The sequence below is a fragment of the Schistocerca cancellata genome, chromosome 5 (assembly GCF_023864275.1).
Source record: "Schistocerca cancellata isolate TAMUIC-IGC-003103 chromosome 5, iqSchCanc2.1, whole genome shotgun sequence".
Taxonomy (NCBI): Eukaryota; Metazoa; Arthropoda; class Insecta; order Orthoptera; family Acrididae; genus Schistocerca; species Schistocerca cancellata.
Window position 1 is genome coordinate 2,856,508 of NC_064630.1, and position 21,500 is coordinate 2,878,007.

At 42.3% G+C, this 21,500-nt stretch overlaps 1 protein-coding gene across 1 annotated transcript in view; it reads left to right on the top strand.

Annotated features, from left to right (window-relative positions):
- LOC126187706 (nuclear pore complex protein Nup205) overlaps positions 1 to 21,500 on the top strand; it is a 277,609-nt gene that overhangs the window by 83,747 nt on the left and 172,362 nt on the right. Inside the window, exon 10 of the mRNA XM_049928949.1 lies at positions 6,940 to 7,110. Within this exon, the coding sequence (XP_049784906.1) occupies positions 6,940 to 7,110 (171 nt within the window). The remainder of the gene's footprint in view (positions 1 to 6,939; positions 7,111 to 21,500) is intronic.

Consider the following 21,500-nt stretch of genomic DNA (forward strand, 5'->3'; position numbering starts at 1 on the left):
TGTACACACATTAGTGGATTGTTGTCTGTCATAGGGAGCTGGCACGGGTTCTGGCCTTAATGGTCTGCATTGCGAGGATACAAAATGCTAATTAGGTGCTGGCTGTTTAGGTGAAAAATTCATTAGCAAGCAGCCACAGTGGCACCTGCTGAATCCTCATTGTATAAGGTTTGCTCCTGCTTCTGCTGTCGTGTATAAGGCTTGCTCATTCTTCTGCTGTCTTACTTAAAAGATGTTACTAGACTCATTTGACTGTGTCACTGGTTCAACGGTTAAGTAAGATAGCAGAAGAATGAAACCGTGTATGCATGTGAGTTCGTACTAGCAAAAACAATAAACAAATAGTTACAGTTCCTCATAAATGGTATTTTATATAAAGGTAATGAAGAATATTGACTTCATTCTAGTATTTGACTCTAAAGATAATTTTTCCCATCCATTTTCCTATTTTTCAATACTAAGGTTATCTACTATTGACAGTTTTGGTTCACCACTTGTAGCCGTGCATGCACACTAACTGGAATCAGCTCAGAGATCATGAACAGCTTTCTGCCTCTGCGCAATTCTGCAGTGCACGGTGTAGCGCGTTTAGCGTGGATGCAGTTTTAGGCACAACAGCTATTCTTGCTATATTAATAATGACTGCAGTGAAAAAAAAGGCATAAAGATTTAACACATTGACACGTACTGAGACTAGTATTGAAAAATAAAAAATATGTACATACGAATGTACTTGCATTAGTGTAATACCTACAAAATGAATTATCCCCTCCAAACAGCTAATGAAGCCTCTACATCTACACAAATAACAGATAAACATTAATAATGTTTGTACAACAGTTAAATTCCCATCTTCATAATCAAAAGATTAGTGAGGAAATAAAAAGCAAGACTACATAAAAGAGAGAGTTCAGAGCTTTCAGATTGCTCAACACTAGTATTATCTTATAGATTCAACATAAGCTCTACAGATACTACGGACTATGAAGTCTGTCCGATAGGGTGATCAAGCCCATCATGAGTTTGCATTGTGATGTAGATTCCCCAACTTGGTGGAAGAATGAGGATGAAGAGCAAGACAAGCCTCACCATTACGGTTGCTCCTATGTTGCAGTGAAATATTAATGGTATCAGGACACATGTGCAGGGTAGCTGTCTGTGCTTGTTAGAGACATTTTGAAATTACTGAGCTTTTTGCTCAATCCACTGCAAAGAATGAGTGGGAAAATGAAAGGAGGAGCAGTAACTTTATTTGTAAATAATACACACAACTCCTCTGCTATATCCCTGGTTATCGACTACCAGGCAGCTGCAGTTGAAAGCATGCGATACAGTAGATTACAGTATGCTCTCACTACTTGCCACTACAAGAGGCAGTCAGATACAAGTCTTTATAAAAGACCTTAGAGAACAACATCCTCGATCATTTTTCTTGCTGAGAGACTTCTGTGTACCCAATGTTTAATGAGGCTTGGGGGTATCAGAGGACTATGTGATGTCTCAGGAGCTGTGTACACCATCTCTGGCAGCCACAGACATTTCTGCACTATTACTCAATCGTCCACAGCCATGGGTCCCTCTTTCTCCTTACTTGCTGTCGCAGTTTCTGGTCAGTGAGTAGGTACTGATAACCTACATTCTGGTAACTACGTCCCATTGTGGATACAGCTAGCAAATGGAGCAGTCCCTGAAAGGGAGTTACCAAGATGAGTGATCAGCAGAGCCAACTGTATGCTGTGGAGCCTGCTGACTGTTTCTGGACTTTTAAACAGGATCCATGAATGGGTGGATAACGTAGTGTGTTCCTTCATGCTGCTGATGTATCTGTAACAAAGTCCTTGGACCACCTTAGGAGGCAGCATGTACCTTGATGAGTGACCTACTATTTGCTGTTGATGTTAATTTGGCTTTATGTGCTGATAATACATCAGACCTAATTGAAAATGAGACTTCCGGAAGAATTCCAAAAAGTGCCAAAACATTTTAGAACAACCTGAATCTTGGTTCCATAAAAATAGACTAAACTCAAATGTAACTTAAACCAAAATGATGCAGTTTGAAACTAAATCATTGGAAAATAGTGAAAAGAATATAACTTAACAATCATTAGAATATCACAGAGGCAAATAATGTTATGTCCTTAGTTATAAATTTTGATAAAAAGTTAGATTAGAAGGTACACATTGACTACTTAGCAAACAAACTGAGTAGGTGAGCATCTTCAGTGCTTATTTTGTAAGATAACACAAACATAGGCACCAGAAAGGTAGTTTACCATAGCTGCTTTGAGTTGGTTGTTGGTTATGGTATAATTTTCTGGGGGAATTCAGCAAGTGTCTCAAGGCTCCTAGCATTTAAAAAAAAAAAAAAAAAAAAAGAATATGTGTGTTGCCAAACAGTGGCAATCCTGTTGACCACTGTTAAAAAATTTTTTGTTTGAGGTATATATCTTCGACGCTTCCCGTTTCCACCACAACCACAACATTCACCATAGTGATAATTTTAAACTTGCTGTACAACATTTAAAACCCTTATGCCCAAACACCAAAATATATGGAATTAAAAATTCACACTATATTTAACATGGAGCTTGGTTCACCAAAAAGATTGCTCTTTACTCTTCTGGTAGAAAAGTGCTATTATTCTATTAAAGAATTCACTTAGAACAGTTTCATAGTTTGAATAAGGGAACAGTATGTTTTATTTTTGTGTACTGAGAACTATGATAAGTATTTTTGTGGCTATGCCTCAGAAATTATATAAAATAATGTAAATTTTTGTAATTCTCCTAAAATGTTCTTATTGTACAACTTAACATGACTCCTATAAATCAAATCTAACATTGTGAAAATTATATGTAATTAGATGAATAAATCACATTTCACAGTGCCGTTAAGCAGTCTGGATCAGGTTTGCGGCAAACTTGCCCCGGTGGAATGTAACAATACCAGAGAAGGAAAGTTGCTACTCACCATATAGTGGAGATGCTGAGTCGCGATAGGCACAACAAAAAGATTCACACAGTTACAGCTTTCGGCCATTAAGGCCTTTGTCAGCAGTACACGCACACACACACACACACACACACACACACACACACACACACATGTCTGCGGTCTCAGAGAGCTGAAACTACACTGCAAGCAGCAGCACCAGTGCATGATGGGAGTGGCGACTGCATGATGGGAGTGGCGACTGAGTGGGGGTAAGGAGGAGGCTGGGGCGGGGAGGGGGAGGGATAGTATGGTGGGAGTGGCGACTGAGTGGGGGTAAGGAGGAGGCTGGGGCGGGGAGGGGGAGGGATAGTATGGTGGGAGTGGCGACTGAGTGGGGGTAAGGAGGAGGCTGGGGCTGGGAGGGGGAGGGATAGTATGGTGGGAGTGGCGGACAGTGAAGTGTTGGAGTTTAGATGGAGGGCAGGAGAGAAGGTGCGGAGGGGGGAGGGTAAGCAGCGGAAAGGAGAGAAATAAAAGAAATTAAAAGACTGGATGTGGTGGTGAAATGACAGCTGTGTAGTGCTGGAATGGGAACAGGGAGGGGTCTGGATTGGTGAAGACAGTGACTAACGAAGATTGACGCCAGGAGGGTCACGGGAACATAGGATGTATTGCAGGGAAAGTTCCCACCTGTGCATTTCAGAAAAGCTGGTGTTGGTGGGAAGGATCCATATGGCACAGGCTGTGAAGCAGTCATTGAGATGAAGGATATGATGTTTGGCAGCGTGTTCAGCAACAGGGTGGTCCACTTGTTTTTTGGCCACAGTTTGTCGGTTGCCGTTCATGCGGACAGACAGCTTGCTGGTTGTCATGCCTACGTAGAATGCAGCACATTGGTTGCAGCTTAGCTTGTAGATCACATGACTGGTTTCACAGGTAGCCCTGCCTTTGATGGGATAGGTGATTGTGTGTGTGTGTGTGTGTGTGTGTGTGTGTGTGTGAGTGGCGCGCGCGCATTTGTGTGTGTGTTTACTGCTGACAAAGGCCTTAATAGCCGAAAGCTATAATTGTGTGAATCTTTTTGTTGTGTCTATCGTGACTCAGCATCTCCACTATATGGTGAGTAGCAACTTTCCTCCTTTGGTATTGTTACATTCCATCCTGGATTTTCCATTGTTCAAAACTTGCCCCGGTAGTTACAGAAATATCAGTCTTATGAGTTGAACATAATCTTGCCTGGAAATTGGAGACAGGCGTCTCCTTAGCCATTCTCAGTGTGGGTTCTGGAGGTGTTTTCCCACTGTTGACGATCTGTCCGCACTGACGGCGGCTGTGCAGTAGGCCTTAGTACAGAGACAACATTGCATGTGATATTTTCTTTTCCATTCATTCTGTGTTTCTTATTACAACACCTTTTACTAGTACTGAGTATATTAAGTTCTGTCTGATAGCTATGGACATGAATATAGTGCCCATTAAGGAAGCATTTTAAGTGTTACTCTCTTTTTCCATTGACATAAATTTGTTTAGTGCCTACATTAAGGAGTCTACCATAGCGCTCCTTATTCATGGATGATTTTGCAATTTTTTTTCTTTTCTTTCACTCCTGCAGCATCGACTCATCAGTTGCAATTAGCATTAGAGAGGTTTTTAATTTTCTACAAGTGTGTGTGTGTGTGTGTGTGTGTGTGTGTGTGTGTGTGTTATTTCGACTGTTCTCATTGTAATTCTTTATGTGACTTGCAAATTAGAGAGGTTGTGGGGCCTCATATTTTATTTAAAGCACTATTGGTTACCACACCTAAAAGACCTGAAGGTTGGCATGCTTAAATCAATTATTCATGGCACACCTGATCCACTTTCATAAAGTTTTCTTATAATCACTGTATTATTGTGTATAGGTGGTGTATGGTTTAGGAAGACTTAATTATCTCAATATTATCCTTACTCTTCGCCAAGAGTATATCGGGCTAACCAGAAGTGCTCTCAGGAACAGCTACTTATCCAGTCTGTGCTGGGACTGGTGACCCAGCATTTTCCATCTGTCACAAGCTTCTTGTGGTGTGTCATGCATATAAGATCCTTAATGTTTCAAATTCACCAGACTGACACACTTTTGCTCACTCTATTCTGGAACAAATTTTCTCAAATTGTCTGTGGGCAATGATACCACTTGGAATTGGAACAAAAATTGAGCTGGATACACTCGGTGTGCTGTCGTAGTTGCACAAGAGACCCCTGGGATATTTTTAGGTTATTGGGTTACAGTAGATACTACAGTCTTGCTTGTTTTTAATCCAGTATTTTATGAAATTGTGAATGCACAGCTACTCCTGTGTAGCTGCATTCACGAATGAGTCTAAGTAGGGGCTCCCTTCAGCTACTGTGTAATTCTCATTGATCGTGTCCTCGAGGTCGATCTGTCCAGAGAATTCGGTGTGCTCGGTGCAGAATTATTTGCCATCTTGAAGGTACTGGACTAAGTGAAACTACTAAATTTCCTCATCTGTTCTGACTCCCTCAGTACCCTTTAGTCCCAACAATACTTGAACCCAGAAGTAAAGTAGTTCAGAATGGCCAGTACATCCTTCTCCACCTACTGAGGCTAGGGGATGATGTGTCATTCGTATTGGTACCAGGGAACTTGGGAATTCGAGGAAATGAATTGGCAAATGTAGTAGCCAAGGAGGCATGTAGTGATAATCAATTGATGCGGTATGCTGTACCCCTACATCCTACACCCTTGCTATTGAGGTACAGTCGTATGTCGGTGGGAAGAAGGATGTTTGAAATTGACAAACAATAAGAGTGGCTACTAAAGTTAAAATTACAGCTGTGGTGTACCTCCATCCAGCCACACAAATGATATGACATCCTTCATATTTTTTTGTGTTCAGGACGCAATCATGTATCGTCTGGATTTTGCTCCAGAGTGGGGACCCTGCAATGTGTAGTGTTTTGGAAGTACAGATCAGTGTGTCACATTTTAGTTTACTGTGAATTATGTAGAGACGAGGGCAGCAGCTGATGTATGCATAGGAATGCTCCGTATTTCAGCCAATAATGATACAAAGGAGGTACGAATTATAAGGTTTTTTGAGATATTTAACTTGCTCATTAAAATATTATGCAGAAAATTTTCAGTGTGTTATTAAAGTGGCTGGCTCATCTACGTGTTTCGCAAGTGATGAACAAGCTACCCATTCAAGTGTCATTATTTTAATCTCCTCATAGTATTATTTGTTTTTAAACAATCTTAGATCATTTGACCAAGTTACAATATTTTTCCAGATTGTGCATGTGCCTGCGTGTGCATGTGCGCGCGTGTCAGTGGCCATGAGAGAGATTGGACAGTGAGAGTGGAATTTCAATTAATGAACATTGTATTTAATACATTTATTTTGATTTACACATTTTAACATTATTTGTCTCTAATCATGTTAGTAAAGGCACTAAAAACCCTGTTGTAGAGCCTCTCTCTCTCTCTCTCTCTCTCTCTCTCTCTCTCTCTCTCTCTCTCTCTCTCTCTCGTTAGTGCAAAGGAGTTTTGATTACTGTGCTGCCAAACTATTAAACTTACTTCTCACTGATTTTAAAAAGCTAAGAATGAAATTGGAAACCCATTTTCAAAATAAAATTATTGCAGTTTCTGTTTGAACACTCTTTCTTGTGGCTTGATGGTTTGAAAATGAAGTAAATGATAATGATAATCAGTTTAGTTCTTCAAATGCCAATAATGCCAATACAAGTATTAAATATCTGAAGTTATTACTGTGGAACATATATGTGCATATTGGGATTGTGACACATTGCTTCCTGTCTACTCACTGTCTTCTTCTAAAGCTTTTGTTTTAGACTGTGTACTGTGTTAACATTTATAAGAAAGTTACTTTGCTCGACAAAAATAAGTATATAAATATTTAAGGTTTTTTACTGGTATTTTTGCTTTGCAATTTTCAAATAAACGGTGTTTTAATTTGCCTTTCTCATACTCTTATTGCAGGAAGGTTTAGAGCCTCCAGCAAGACTTCCACATCATTATGAGCACATGTTACTGGCGATGGCTCGTTTGTATCATTGTGACAGACTACAACAGGAACTTGTCCTCGAATACTGGAATCCCCCAGAAGAAAACAGAGGGAATATACTTCCATTCCGTAGTACCCCTCGAAAGGTTAGTAACTGTAGGATATTAACTGACTTGTTACTTTAAAAGAGGATTGTGTTATATGCAGACTCTGAACTAGTAGAATTATTCCAAAAATTATTGTCACATGGAAGAGGAGGGACGGGGGGGGGAAGAAAATAGTTATTAGGGCAATTGTAAACCACAAGAAACAGGTTGTCATACACGAAATGAAAGGATTGTGTAGATTGTTAAATTATTAAGGTAAAATATAACAAGAAGATTTAAAAGTTTCTGAACCAGTGAAGCTATGAAATTGGCAAATAGTGGCTTTTATATGTAAAAAAACTGGTCAAAAGTTTTACTTTTTTTTTTAAGCTGTAACTTACCAAACGAAAGTGTTGGTATGGTGATAGAGACACTAACAAACACACACATAAAATTCAAGCTTTCGCAAGCAATGGTTGCTTCATCAGGAAAGAGGGAAGGAGAGTGAAAGATGAAAGGATATGGATTTTAAGGGAGAGGGTAAGGAGTCCCAACCCCGGGAGTGGAAAGACCTTAGGGGGAAAAAGGTACATGTATACACTCGCGCGCGCGCGCGCGCGCGCGCGCGCACACACACACACACACACACACACACACACACACACACAGACAGCAGGCCTTTACATGTGTCTGCTTGTTTCTGTATATGTGCGGATGGATATATGTGTGTAAAACATGAGGAACTTGCGTATGAAGTAAGAATATCAGTATCACTCATTTCAGTTTACTGAATCGTAACTGAAAAGTTAGATGAGAAAAATTGCTACGTCTCCTCGGAGTCTTTTGTGGCGGCACGACTGGATATAATCTTCTCAGTTTTCAAGCCGCGTCAATTCCATTAAAAGTCTTGTGCTTTTGATGGCTAGTTCTGCCATCGTTGTCAGGAGTAAAACTACTGACCGCTAGGGCTGGCACTATTTCCCACTTATACACACACGATTATGACTGCTGGCACCAGTCAGAGGGGGCCGAAATGATGCGTGCGCAGGAGGCAGGTCGGGAAGCTCCTCTGCAGACCGAGTGACGTCAGGTGGCGCGGTGGGCCAGCGCCACGTTTGAAACTGCCACTCCTGCCTTCCTACAAGTGTTAAGCATCCACCGTTGCTTCCTTTTGACTTCCAAAGCCCGTCCCCATGCCCTCCTCAGTGTGTAGCCCTGGTTTCTGTTGAAACTGTTGCTGTTCATTCCAATCTCAGTCGCCTCATTTATAACGGAGTTCCAGTATGTTGATGCATAAGCCAAGACTCTTGTGTTCTCAAATTGTATCTTGTACCTGTTTTCGAGGCAATGCTCAGCTGTGCCCATCTTGTCAGGCTTCCTTTGCTTAATGTCTCTCTTATGCTCGGTACAGCACTCCGCAAATGTGCAAATTATCTGGCCTATATTGATGCTGCCGCACTTGGGAGCGACACCGTACACATCTGGCACACAGAGAGCTATGTACTCTTTAACAGGGCACGACGTATCTTGTATCTTGGGGGCGGGCGGGAACACTGGTCTCAATCCGTGTCTCTGAAGTACACGTCCTGACTTGGTGCTGGTTGCCCCATAGTATGGCAGGAAAACTGCTGACTTTGCTTCTTCTACCGATTCACGAGGCGTCCTTCTTCAGTGGCACCTGAAAGCATTTGCAATTTATCTTCTGCTGTAGCGATTCTCCCTGAACGTGTACCTCAAGTGCTGCAACTCAGATTGTAGGTGGTAGTCATCAGAAATAACTTTGGCTCTGTGTATTAACATGTTCAGGACCGCTTTCTGGTGTACAGGGTGGAGAAAACTACCGGCGTTCAAATATCAATCATTGTGCGTCTGTTTCCTTTACACTGAATGACAAAGCTGGCCTCCTGCCTTCCACTCAACTAAAACATCTAAGAACGGTAGCTTACCACCCTTCACCGTCTCGATGGTAAATTTAATGTTGGGATGGACACAGTTCATGTGATACACGAACTGCTGCTGTGTATTTTCACCGTGAGGTTATATCAGGAAGGTGTCATCAGTGTATGAGAGCTATTCAGAAAGTAAGGAATGTTTCCGTCTGGCACCACTAGGTGCATGCCGATCGCATATATTTTGGTATGTGCGTGCTCGGCAGCTCAGTCGGCATCCATCCGTGACAGCGGGAACATCTCTGTGCGTCTGGGTTTTTCGATATTCGAATTTGAAATATGCGTTGCAATCGAAAATCCCTCCAGTTGAGAGATGTGGCCCGTCATACGGTTTTTGTTGGCAAAAAACCTGAAATCTATAGAAATTTATCGTGAACTGTGCGAAGTGTATGGATACAACGTAATGAATGAATATTCCATCCAGAAATGGTGCATTCAGTTTCAAAATGGCTGAACCGACGTTCATGATGAAGAGAAGACTGGACGCCCAAGCATTGTGACTGACAATCTGGTCGCTAAAGTTGATGAAATGATTTGTGAAAACCGTCGCTTCACAATAATGGAGCTTTCGCTTCCTTTTCCAGAAGTTTCATGGACTTTTTTGTTTGAAATTGTCACTCAAAACCTAGGCTACCACAAATTTTACGCCCGATGGGTACCCAAAATGCTTACAGAGCACCATAAAGAGCAGCGAATGGGGGCAACGTTGACATTTCTGGAGGCCTACCACAAACATGGTGATTCATTACTGGATTGAATCTTAACTGGTGACGAGTCTTGGGTGCAACACGTCAATTGTGAGACAAAATTACAGTCCATGGAGTGGGGGCTGAAAAGGTCCCCTCAAAAACCAAGAAAATGTTTGCAAACCTTGTCAGCAAGGAAGTTGATGGCTACAGTGTTTTGGGATAGGCAAGGTGTGCTTCTTATTGATTTTCTCGAACGTGGAGAAACCATAAATTCTGCCCAGTACTGTCAAACTTTGATCAGCCTTAGAAGAGCAGTTCAAAACAAACGCTGAGGAAAGCTGACATCCAAAATTTTGTTTTTGCACAACAATGCCCGACCTCATACGGCAAACTGCCTTAAAGAACTCTTTAATTCATTCAAACGGGAAATTGTCCCTCATCTGCCCTACAGCCCCACTCTTGCACCAAACAACTTCCAATTTTTCCCCAAGACGAAGAACTGGCTTGCAACGCAGCACTTCGACAACTACGAGGAACTCCAGGCAGTCGTGACTCACTGACTAAAGTCTCAGGCGACAGAGTTTTATGACGAAAGTATTTCAAGTCTTGTCCACTACTATGATAAGTGCCTCAATGTGTTTGGTGACTATGTGGAAAAGTATTATGTTGGTCACTCTTTCAGATGCATATAATAAAATGTATTTCTTGTACTTAGTTTTTTTTAATGCCAAAATGTTACATACTTTCTGAATGGCTCTCTTACCTAAGGAAGCAAGATGTATGCGACACCACAGAGTTTAGAGCCTGCTCCTCAAAGTGCACCAGCCCGCAGGGGCTCAGCATTTTTTTTTTTTTTTTTTTTTTGTTGCTGAGTACGGGTTAGGCGACCCTGACGTTCCTGAGTTGGGGAACGGTCCTCTGCCACCGTAAGCTCTGGGCACACTTCAGCGACCACCGTGTGGTGCAGCAGTGGAATGTTGTGTGTCACAGGGAATGGGGGGGGGGGAGGGGGGGGGATCTTTGACTGCCCGGATCGCAGGGACGGGATAAACCTCTATAAAGAAAACCGCAATCTCAAGGTTTTCTGTGCACTGATTAGATGCATGGCTGTTGAGGTGGAACAGTCATTAGCGGGCAACCTCTGGGGAACCTGCCACATCTCAGTTGTATAAGGCTTACTCAGGCATGCGGGGCTCTGTCTGGAGTGGACCCTTATTTCTCTAGCTGCTCATGGGACGGAGATGGAACCTTTGAAATCTTCTTCTCCTCCTGGCGGGAAGGGTGTACTACCGGGGAGTACTCACACCCAATCATCAAAAAGAATGAGGGAGGCTAGTCCTCCTGATAATAAACTTGTTGTCAGTAACAGGGTTCAAGGAGTCATCAATCACAATGTATTTGTAGTGATGAAGAGGAGGGAGGGGACGTTTGAAAAAATGTCCCCCTTCTATATCCATAAAGGAGTTGGGTAACTCCAGCAAAGGTGTGTTAACCTGCCATGATATTATGGACATAGATATTGCTGAACTCAGAAAAGAATGGGCATCACAGGGGATAATAGATGTGGAACAGAGGACACGTAAGAACAATGGAGAGATTGAGAAGACTGCCACTTTTATTGTAACTTTCAACTCTCTGACACTACCTGAACACATCATGGCAGGTTTCTTCTGACTTAGGGTTAGGCCCTATGTACCTAACCCTATGCACTGCTTCAAACGCCAGCATTTTGGCCATACAATGCTGAATTACAGAAGAGAAGGAACTTGTGGGAAGTGTGGAAAGGCAGCCCATGAAGCTGGGACTGACTCTCCATCTCCAGCAGTCTGCATTAACTGCTCTGGGAGCCACCCAGCAGGACTTGAGCCTGCCCTGTTTTTGCAAAGAAACGGAAAATCAAAGTGACCCTGTGCAGAAGCCAAAAAGGACTATCAGGCAATGAAACCCCCATCTTTGCCACTTCTTATGCTTTGTTGGTGCAGAAACCTGTTACTGAGGTCAAAACTTTGACTCAGACTACGTCCAGTGTACCAGTATCCACATCTAGCACCTGTACTTGCACTTGTATGTGCCAAAGCAAAGTGAAAGATATAGCGATTCAGGTAGCTACGATGGAAGAGACCCGTAATTCTTCCCCAGTGCACAGCCCAAAGGCACTCCAAAAGCAGAGTGCCCCTCAACGCCAAGTTTCTTCAAAGAAAAATGGCTTTCACCCCCCTCCCCCCTTTCACCCTCACCCTTGCTGGGAAAGGGAGCAGGGAAAGGACCCCAACATTCAGGTTGATGGCTACCATATTCCAATGAAATATAAATTGATAGAAGACTCATCTGGAGGAACTGAGACTCATTGTCCAGGACAGACCCTTTTGCCTCTGCCTTCAAGAGACTCATTTTAAAGAGACTGACACACCTATACTTGGAGACTATCACCTTTATAGTAAAGACGGCCTTACTGGTGACAGGGCAAAAGGTGGGGTTGCATTGTCTGTAAAGGATACGTTTCACTCCTCACATATTCCCTCAACAACAATACTACAAGCGGATACTGTTTGGATAGCAGCCGAAGTTGACATCACAGTGTGCTCCGTGTACTTACCATGCCATGAGCATCTTGACAGTGGGGTCCTTGCTCATCTTCTTGATGAACTATCACATCCCTTTCTCCTTTTGGGGGACTTCAGTGCACACAGTGCACTATGGGGTTCTAACACCACGTGCCCCAAGAGTCGTGTACCTGAGGATATGCTACACATGGGCAGCTCTTATACTGCTGAACTTGGGTCAAGCCACACATTTTAGCACCTGTACAGGTTCATTTAGAGCCGTAGACCTCTTCTGCTCACCTGCTCTTGCTTGGACCTTCATGGTAGTGACCATTTTCTCTATATGGATCCATCTACTTGATGGAGCAGACCCCGAAAGAAATCCACTGAGATGGTTGTTGAAAAAGGCTAACTGGATGCTTTACAGGCAGTTAGCTGTTTTCGAGCAATGTGACGGTGTCCAGCCGCATGGTGCATCACAGCAGTAACCATCCCAAAGTCTGTGGAAATGTCTAGGAAGCAACCTGTCCCTTGGTGGAACGATGAGTATCATTTTGCATTCAGGCACAGGAGGGCAGCTATGCGCGGATTCAATCGATGCCCTACAGATGCGAATCTTGCAAACTTTCAAATGGCGCTTGTAAAGGCGATGAGAATAATTCGGGAGAGTAAGCAGAGGTGTTGGCAAGAGTTCCTTAACTCAATCAGTAGGTCCACACTGGCAATTAAAGTATGGGAAGCCATCAGGAGGTTCTCGAGGCACAACTCTCGACCGCCAATAGCAGCTGTACGAATACACAAAACACTATCTAGTATTGCCGCGGTTTGGAAATATCATTGATCACTGATCATTATTTAATCTGCAGTGAAATTGGGATTGTGAGGCCAAAAGTGCAGGAGGTCAGGTCCATATGTAGGAGGATAAGAGTGGAGAAACTTCAGGATAAGGAAATCAGGCACAAGTACATAACAGCGATCTCAGAGAGGTACCAGTTAGTTGAATGTAGTCAATTACAGTCATTGGAAAAGGAATGGACAAGGTACAGGGACACAGTACTAGAAGTGGCTAAAGAATGTCTTGGAACAGTAGTGTGTAAAAGTAGGATGAAGCAAACAGCTTGGTGGAATGACACAGTCAAGGCAGCCCGTAAAAGGAAAAAGAAGGCGTATCAAAAATGGCTACATACCAGAACTCAGGTAGACAGAGAAAGTTATGTTGAAGAAAGAAACAAAGCCAAACAGATAATTGCAGCATCCAAGAAGAAATCATGGGAAGACTTTGGAAACAGGTTGGAGACTATGGGTCAAGCTGCTGGAAAACCATTCTGGAGTGTAATTAGCAGTCTTCGAAAGCAAGGTAAGAAGGAAATGACAAGTATTTTGGACAGGTCAGGAAAACTGCTGGGGAGTCCTGTGGATGCCTTGGGCAGATGGAGGGAATATTTTGAAGTGTTGCTCAATGTAGGTGAAAATACGATCAGTAATGTTTCAGATTTCGAGGTAGAATGGGATAGGAATGATGATGGAAGTAGGATCATGTTTGAGGAAGTGGAGAAAACGGTCAATAGATTGCAGTGCAATAAAGGAGCTGGGGTGGATGAAATTAAGTCGGAACTCATCAAATACAGTGGAATGTCAGGTCTTAAATGGCTACACAGGATAATTGAAATGACCTGGGAGTCGTGACAGGTTCCATCAGACTGGACAAAAGCAGTAATCACACCAATCTTTAAACATGGAAACAGAAAAGACTGTAACAACTACAGAGGTATCTCTTTAATCAGCATGTGGGTAAAATCTTCTCAGGTATTGTTGAAAGGAAAGTGCGAGTATTAGTTGAGGACCAATTGGATGAAAATCAGTGTGGGTTTAGGCCTCTTAGAGGTTGTCAGGACCAGATCTTTAGCTTACGGCAAATAATGGAGAAGTGTTATGAGTGGAACAGGGAGTTGTATCTATGCTTTATAGATCTAGAAAAGGCATATTACCGGGTTCCTAGGAGGAAGTTATTGTATGTTCTACGAGATTATGGAATAAGAGGCAAACTTTTGCAAGCAATTAAAAGTCTTTACATGGATAGTCAGGCAGCAGTTAGAGTTGACAGTAAATTGAGTTCATGGTTCAGAGTAGTTTCAGGAGTAAGACAAGGCTGCAACCTGTCTCCACTGTTGTTCATATTATTTATGGATCATATGTTGAAAACAAGAGACTGGCCGGGTGAGATTAAGATATGTGAACACAAAATAAGCAGTCTTGCATATGCGGATGACTTAGTTGTGATGGCAGATTCGATTGAAAGTTTGCAAAGTAGTATTTCAGAGCTAGATCAGAAATGTAAGGACTATGGTATGAAGATTAGCATCTCCAAAACGAAAGTAATGTCAGTGGGAAAGAAATATACACGGATTGAGTGCCAAATAGGAGGAACAAAGTTAGAACAGGTGTACGGTTTCAATGACTTAGGATGCATATTCTCACAGGATGGCAACATAGTGAAAGAACTGGAAGCGAGGTGTAGCAAAGCTAATGCAGTGAGCGCTCAGCTACGATCTACTCTCTTCTGCAAGAAGGAAGTCAGTACCAAGACTAAGTTATCTGTGCACCGTTCAATCTTTCGACCAACTTTGTTGTATGGGAGCGAAAGCTGGGTGGATTCAGGTTACCTTATCAACAAGGTTGAGGTTACTGATATGAAAGTAGCTAGGATGATTGCAGGTACTAGTAGATGGGAACAATGGCAGGAGGGTGTCCACAAAGAGGAAATAAAAGAAAAACTGGGAATGAACTCTATAGATGTAGCTGTCAGGGCGAACAGGCTTAGGTGGTGGGGTCATGTTACACGCATGGGAGAAGCAAGGTTACCCAAGAGACTCATGGGTTCAGCAGTAGAGGGTAGGAGGAGTCGGGGCAGACCAAGGAGAAGGTACCTGGATTCGGTTAAGAATGATTTTGAAGTAATAGGTTTAACATCAGAAGAGGCACCAATGTTAGCACTGAATAGGGCATCATGGAGGAGTTTTATAAGGGGGCTATGCTCCAGACTGAATGCTGAAAGGCATAATCAGTCTTAAATGATGATGATGATGATGATGATGATGATGATGGATTGATCCGGTGCTGATGTGAAGAGCAGTCTGAGTTGTAGTGGGAAGGTGGATAGTATCCATGTGACCCATGTTTACGTTTAATGATTTTGCTGTTTCCTCTTCGTTTATTGCTCTCACGTCACATGAAAATAAAATGGATTTCTGTGGCCGGGAGCTATCAAGTGAATTAAAATATATTTACATAATTTTGTTATTAGTTTCAAATTTTATTTTATTTCCAGTAACTGACAGTCAAGCATTATTAGTCACCTTGCAGAACAACGAAGTTATTTTCACCATTTTGCTAAAGAAATTTGGCTTTTATTAATCTTTTCCGCTGAGGCAGTCAATTTATTTGAAATTAAGTGTTTAGTTCTGCATTATTGGCTAGTTTAAACTGTTCACTGCATTTCAAAAGTGCATCTTTTCATCTTCCAGCATTTACGGAATTATGCCATAATAAAGAACCAAACATGAGATAATACAGTACTGGTACTCCAAGAAAATTTACATCTGAATCTGGACATACGAATGTGGACTGTAAGCCGTATTATGCATTTTAGTGTGGTTCATGAAATTCCGATGCTCTTGGAGTGTCCTCTGATGTCCTGTTTCTTTTATAACGTAATGTAAGACCTTTTAATGTTTCACACGTACGAACATATGGGCTTCCTGTGTCATCGTAGCTGCGCAAGCGCGGTGACGCTTGTTATCTGGCACTCTTTGGCAACTGCTGAAATGAACCTATTTCTAACAGGTCGCGGGAAAATATTGCGAGTGGTTGTTTGAAAAGCGTTACTTTCAAAGTAAATTTCCTTTTATGCAAGCTGAACGATGTGTAACAATATACAATGAATTTCTTAAATCACAGAGCGTTTGACTCTCATTTAAAAGTCAACTCTTTGACGATGACCATTTAGAAAAAGTTTGAACCCAAAAGATCTGACATTTATGATGTTATTAAAAATCTTACTGGCACATTTGTGGGATGTATCTTAAAGTGTAACATGCACAAAAAAGACCAATATTATATATGGAAGCTTAGCTTCTCTTGCAGCTTATTGATATTTGAGACCACTATTATATGTGAAAAGCTTTGATTTTCTTGTAGCAACACCATGTATATGTATGTTAACTTTTCCAATTTGTGTATACGCACTATTTAACAGTGATATTGCTATTGGCTATAATCGGCTGGTAAGATCACATGACATGAGCTATGACTGATTTACAAAAGCGCATTGCAATCTCGATTTCAGTGCTTCGGAAAGTAACACGCGGTGTTTGGTGGAATTCAAATGTATACTTTCGTAATATGAAAATATGCAGCGTACATGTTGCTGCACATCAAAGATCTTTCCAAACCTTTTTTTTTCCTAAAGGGCCATGAGATTCTATGCCGGTCTATAAAATCATAACCATTCAAATGATTGACAAGTTTTACAGTTACAAGGAAAAGTATACTGTCATTTGACACGGAAAAAGGGTATTTTCACCCAGGAGGAAATGCATCTTTAACCGGGATATCGTGGACTCCCCCCCCCTCCCCATGTACCCTGAAACAGTTTGTGTTGATTTTAATCGTTCCCGCTGTCTGTTTGACTTACGCATTTTAAAACTGGGAGACACCATCCTCACTTCTAAGGAAAAGGTGAAGTATCCAGGTCGTATCTTTGATGAGAAGTTAACGTGGATGCCACACCTTAAAGAACTGAAACTCAGATGTCTCAAAGTCTTAAACATCCTGAAGTGTGAAACTTCCTGGCAGATTAAAACTGTGTGCCGGACCGAGACTCGAACTCGGGACCTTTGCCTTTCGCGGACAAGTGAAGTTTGGAAGGTAGGAGACGAGATACTGGCAGAATTAAAGCTGTGGGGACGGGGCGTGAGTTGGCTTGGGTAGCTCAGGCGGTAGAGCACTTGCCTGCGAAAGCCAAAGGTCCGGAGTTCGAGCCTCGGTCCGGCACACTGTTTTAATCTGCCAGGAAGTTTCATATCAGTGCACACTCCGCTGTAGAGTCAAAATTTCATTCAATCCTGAAGTTTGTCAGTCATTGGTCTTGGGGAGCTGACAGGGCACGTCTGATCCAACTTCGTAAGGCTTTTGTGTGACCCTGGCTTGAATACCTATGCCAGATTTATGGGTCAGCAAGGCCTTCATACCTTAAAATGCTGAATGCAGTTCACCACGAGCGTATTAGGCTGTCAACTGGGGCCTATCGCATGAGCCCTGTTGTCAGCCTCCGCTGACTATTCGATGTCGTCTTCTCGTAGTACGCCAACCAAATAGGGCACTGTCCTTTCCTACATCACCACCATCCAGCTATGTTGTTCACTCGCCACTGAAACAGCTGTTTGATCATTGGCCACAAGCAACATGGCCATTTGGGATCCTTGCAAGGGAGAGCCTTGAATTATTACAGGTTGGGGGCATTAAGGTCCAAAGCCAGGGGTGGAGTAATGCATCCCCCTGGCTACTACCTAGCCCCAGATTGCTTTTAGAACTGACTGCTTACAAGAAGCATTGTACCCCAGACTATATTTTTACCCCAGACTGTATTTTTAAAAATTGAATTTAATGAGATTTTATGTAGCTACCCAGATTTTACAAAGCCACCCAGATTTTATTACTGTCTTACACGGATGGTTCTAAGCAGGGAGATTTTCCTGGTTGTTCTGTCATGTTCCCTGACATTATCCTCAGGATATGGCTCCCAGAGCAGTTTTCAGTTTATTACGTGGAACTGTTTGCTATCCTGAGAGCAATGGAGCAGATGAGATGGCGTCGTGACAAAAAATTTATCAACTGCTCTGATTCTAAAAGTGCCCCTCTCGCTGGTGGACAGATGTACCCAGCAGATCAGATGGTGCAACAGTTACAGGATGCTCTCCTTCTCTTGCAACGGCAAAACTAGGAAATCATTTTTTGCTGGGTTCCAGGGCACACAGGCGTCCAGGGAAACGAACTCGCTGATGGTGCTGCCAAGGAGGCTTGCACCCTTCCTCCTCCTGCTCGCTGTTCAGTCCTTCTGCGAGCTGTCACTTCATTTGTGACCAGGAAGGCCGTATGTTGGTGGGAGTCTCAGTGGCCGGAAGTGAGAAATAATAAACAGTATTCCATTAAGACTTTATTGCAACCATGGATTAGCTCCTTCTGCTTGTGACGATGTGAAGAAGTAGCCCTTACTCAGCTGAGAGTGGGACATTGGCCATAGATTCATCTTACGTTGGGAGGAGCCCCCAGTATGTCAGAGATGCAGGACACAGGTGTCAGTATGACATATTTTAACTGAATGTGTTTTATATGGTGACCTGAGGGTTGAACTGGGTCTCCCACAGGATTTTCCCCTCTATTTTAATTGATAACGAGACAAGTGTTGTTCACGTCTTAAGATTTTGTGTTGTGTCTGGAATTCTTCCCAAAAATACTGGATGTGAAATCTTAATGTGTCACTGAGTAGCTGGGTCACGTATTATTTCTAAGTCGTCATCCAGCCACAGTTATTTGTCCCTTTTTTAACAGTATCTTTAAAGGTAATTTATCCATGATTTTATTTAGTTATCCCACTGTGTCTTGCTGGTATTTTGTCATGGGCTTCTCTGAAGCTCACCTTCTTGGGGTTGCTTTATGATTCCTGTGATGGGATCAAATGTAGTTTTCCAGTTTATTGATATCCTTCCATAGATTTTCACGATCTTCTTTGGTATATCATTACTGCCAGGGTGCTGATGACATAGTTGTTTAGCGCCCTCCAGCATTAATAATAATAATAATAATAATAATAATAATAATAATCATCAAAGTGCTCCTTGAAGGAATTTGCAACTGCATGAGACAGTAGCGAGCCCATTGCTGTGCCATCTGTCATTTCATAATATTTGTCAGGGTACAAGAAGTACATCGTCATTAGAACATGACGGAACAACTTGACGATTCCAAGTGGAAACTGTTGGGCCAAAAGATCCAGCATGTCTTGTACTGGCCTCCTTGTAAAAAGTAACACCATGTCCAGAATAACAGTTATGTCTTTTCGATGTATTTTAATTTTTCTTGAGCGTTTCAACATATGTCAGAGAGTTTACAACAAGATGTTCAGTGACCCTGTTTTGGCACTAATAATTCTGCAAGATGTTTTGCCAGTCCGTAGTAGGTGAGCTGATTGCACTAACTGTAGGCCTGAGAAGAATGTGTTTCTTAAGTATCTTCGGCAGCTCATAAAGTCTGGGAGGTTTGGTGGTGTGAGGCATTAATTTCTTCACCACTTCATATGGTAAACCAGATTCGTTTAATAACTTCCCTGTCTTCCTGACTGTGGCCTGTATCTGATCACGACTAACCTTCTGGTACGCTTCATCCACTGATAAATTTAGCATCTTCAGGTGGTAGTCTTCAGTAGCCGACAAAGAAAATGCCACCTTGGTTCTAAACACTGGCTTTCCTGCCATACTGTGGGGCAACGAGCAACAAGTTAGGACGTGTTTTTCATAACACATGGCTTGAGAACAGTGTTCCAGCTAAGAGATATGTTGATCCCCGTTAAAGACAACATAACTCTTCGTGTCCCTGGCGAGTACAGCAGCATCTATATAGGCCAGACAATTCTCACAGTTGCAGAGCATTGTACCGAACATGAGAGACATATTAAGCAAAGGGAGCTTGACAAGTTGGCCATTGCGGAGCATTGCCTCGAAAATGGACACAAAATACAATGTGAGGACACAAGAGTCTTGGCTCGTGCATAGACATACTGGGATTCCGTTATAAAAGAGGTGATTGAGATGAGAATGAACAGTAATAATTTCAACAGAGACCAGTGCTACACACTGAGTAAAGGATGGAGGAGGTCTTTGGAAATTGAAAGGAAGCAATGGTGGACGCTTAACACTTGTAGGGAGGCTGGAGCAGCAGTTTCAAACACGGTGCCAGCACCTCACGCCACCTGGCGGTCACTCGGTCGCACGATGGGCCGGAGTTGCTGCATGCTGCCCAACTTGGCCCTCTATGATCAGTGCCAGTGGCTGTAATTGTAGGTATATAAGTGGGAAATAGTGCGAAACCCCAGCAGTCAGAAGTTTTACTCCTGTTGACAGTGGTGGAGCTAGTCATTGAAAGCTCAAGAATTTTATTGGAATTGACACGCATTGAAAACCGAGACGATTTTATCCAGAAAAGTTGCTGCCAGAAGTTTTCTCCATGATCTGAGTGAAGAGCAGAAAGGAGGTTGCAGAAGAATCCTTCAGCTTTATTGAACAGAAGGAGAAAACGTTTTGAAAAGCATTGTTGAATTTGATTAAACCTGGAATACAAGATTTTGAGCCAGAACTGAAGTCTGTTGCCACAATGGAAGGGTTCTGACCCTCCATGCCTGAAAAATATTCCACCGCCAACAGTCAAAGGCGAAATTGATAAGTCTTTGCATATGACATAATGGGGCCATAGCTGCAAATAATACCCCAGGTGATGTCTGTAATAGGCATGTACTACAACCTGTTTTTGCAAAAGGTTTTGCTCCCAAAAATTTGTCAAAGAAGGCCTGACGTTCTTGCAGCTGGTGTCCTCATGCAAGACCACATATTGCCCTACCAGAAAGAGAAATGCTTGACAAATATGGATGGGAAATACTTCCTCATCCACCATACAGTCCTGATATGAGTCCACCAGATTTGATTTGTTTCCCAAATTGAAGGAACAACTCCATGGAAAACATTTTGATGCAATTGATGAAGCCTCCAATGAGGTAACTGAAGTAATCAGACAGCTCATCAATGAAATGGAGATTATATTGAAGGCCTGCAAATGTATTTTGTAAAATAAATTATTTTCTTCAATTCTAAATTTCAGTGTGCAGAACTTTTGAAATGACCCTCACATGTAGAATAAATAGAGATCTTTCACTCTATGGAGACACTGAAACAAATGTGATGTACAGATGTCCACATGAAATCTCCTTGCAGGGTGTATACGACCCGGGACAACCGGGAATTCCGGGAAAAACCCGGGAATTTTTTCATCCGGGAAAAACCCGGGAATTTTTCGGAATTCCGGGAATTTTTCATTGTTTTAGCTTTCAGTTACATTTTTGTAGTTTTGACTGCAGGATTGATTCTCTAGCAAAGAATGTTATTGTATCCTGCTACTGGAGAATGATACTGCAGCAATAAAAAATAAACGAGAGGGAAAAA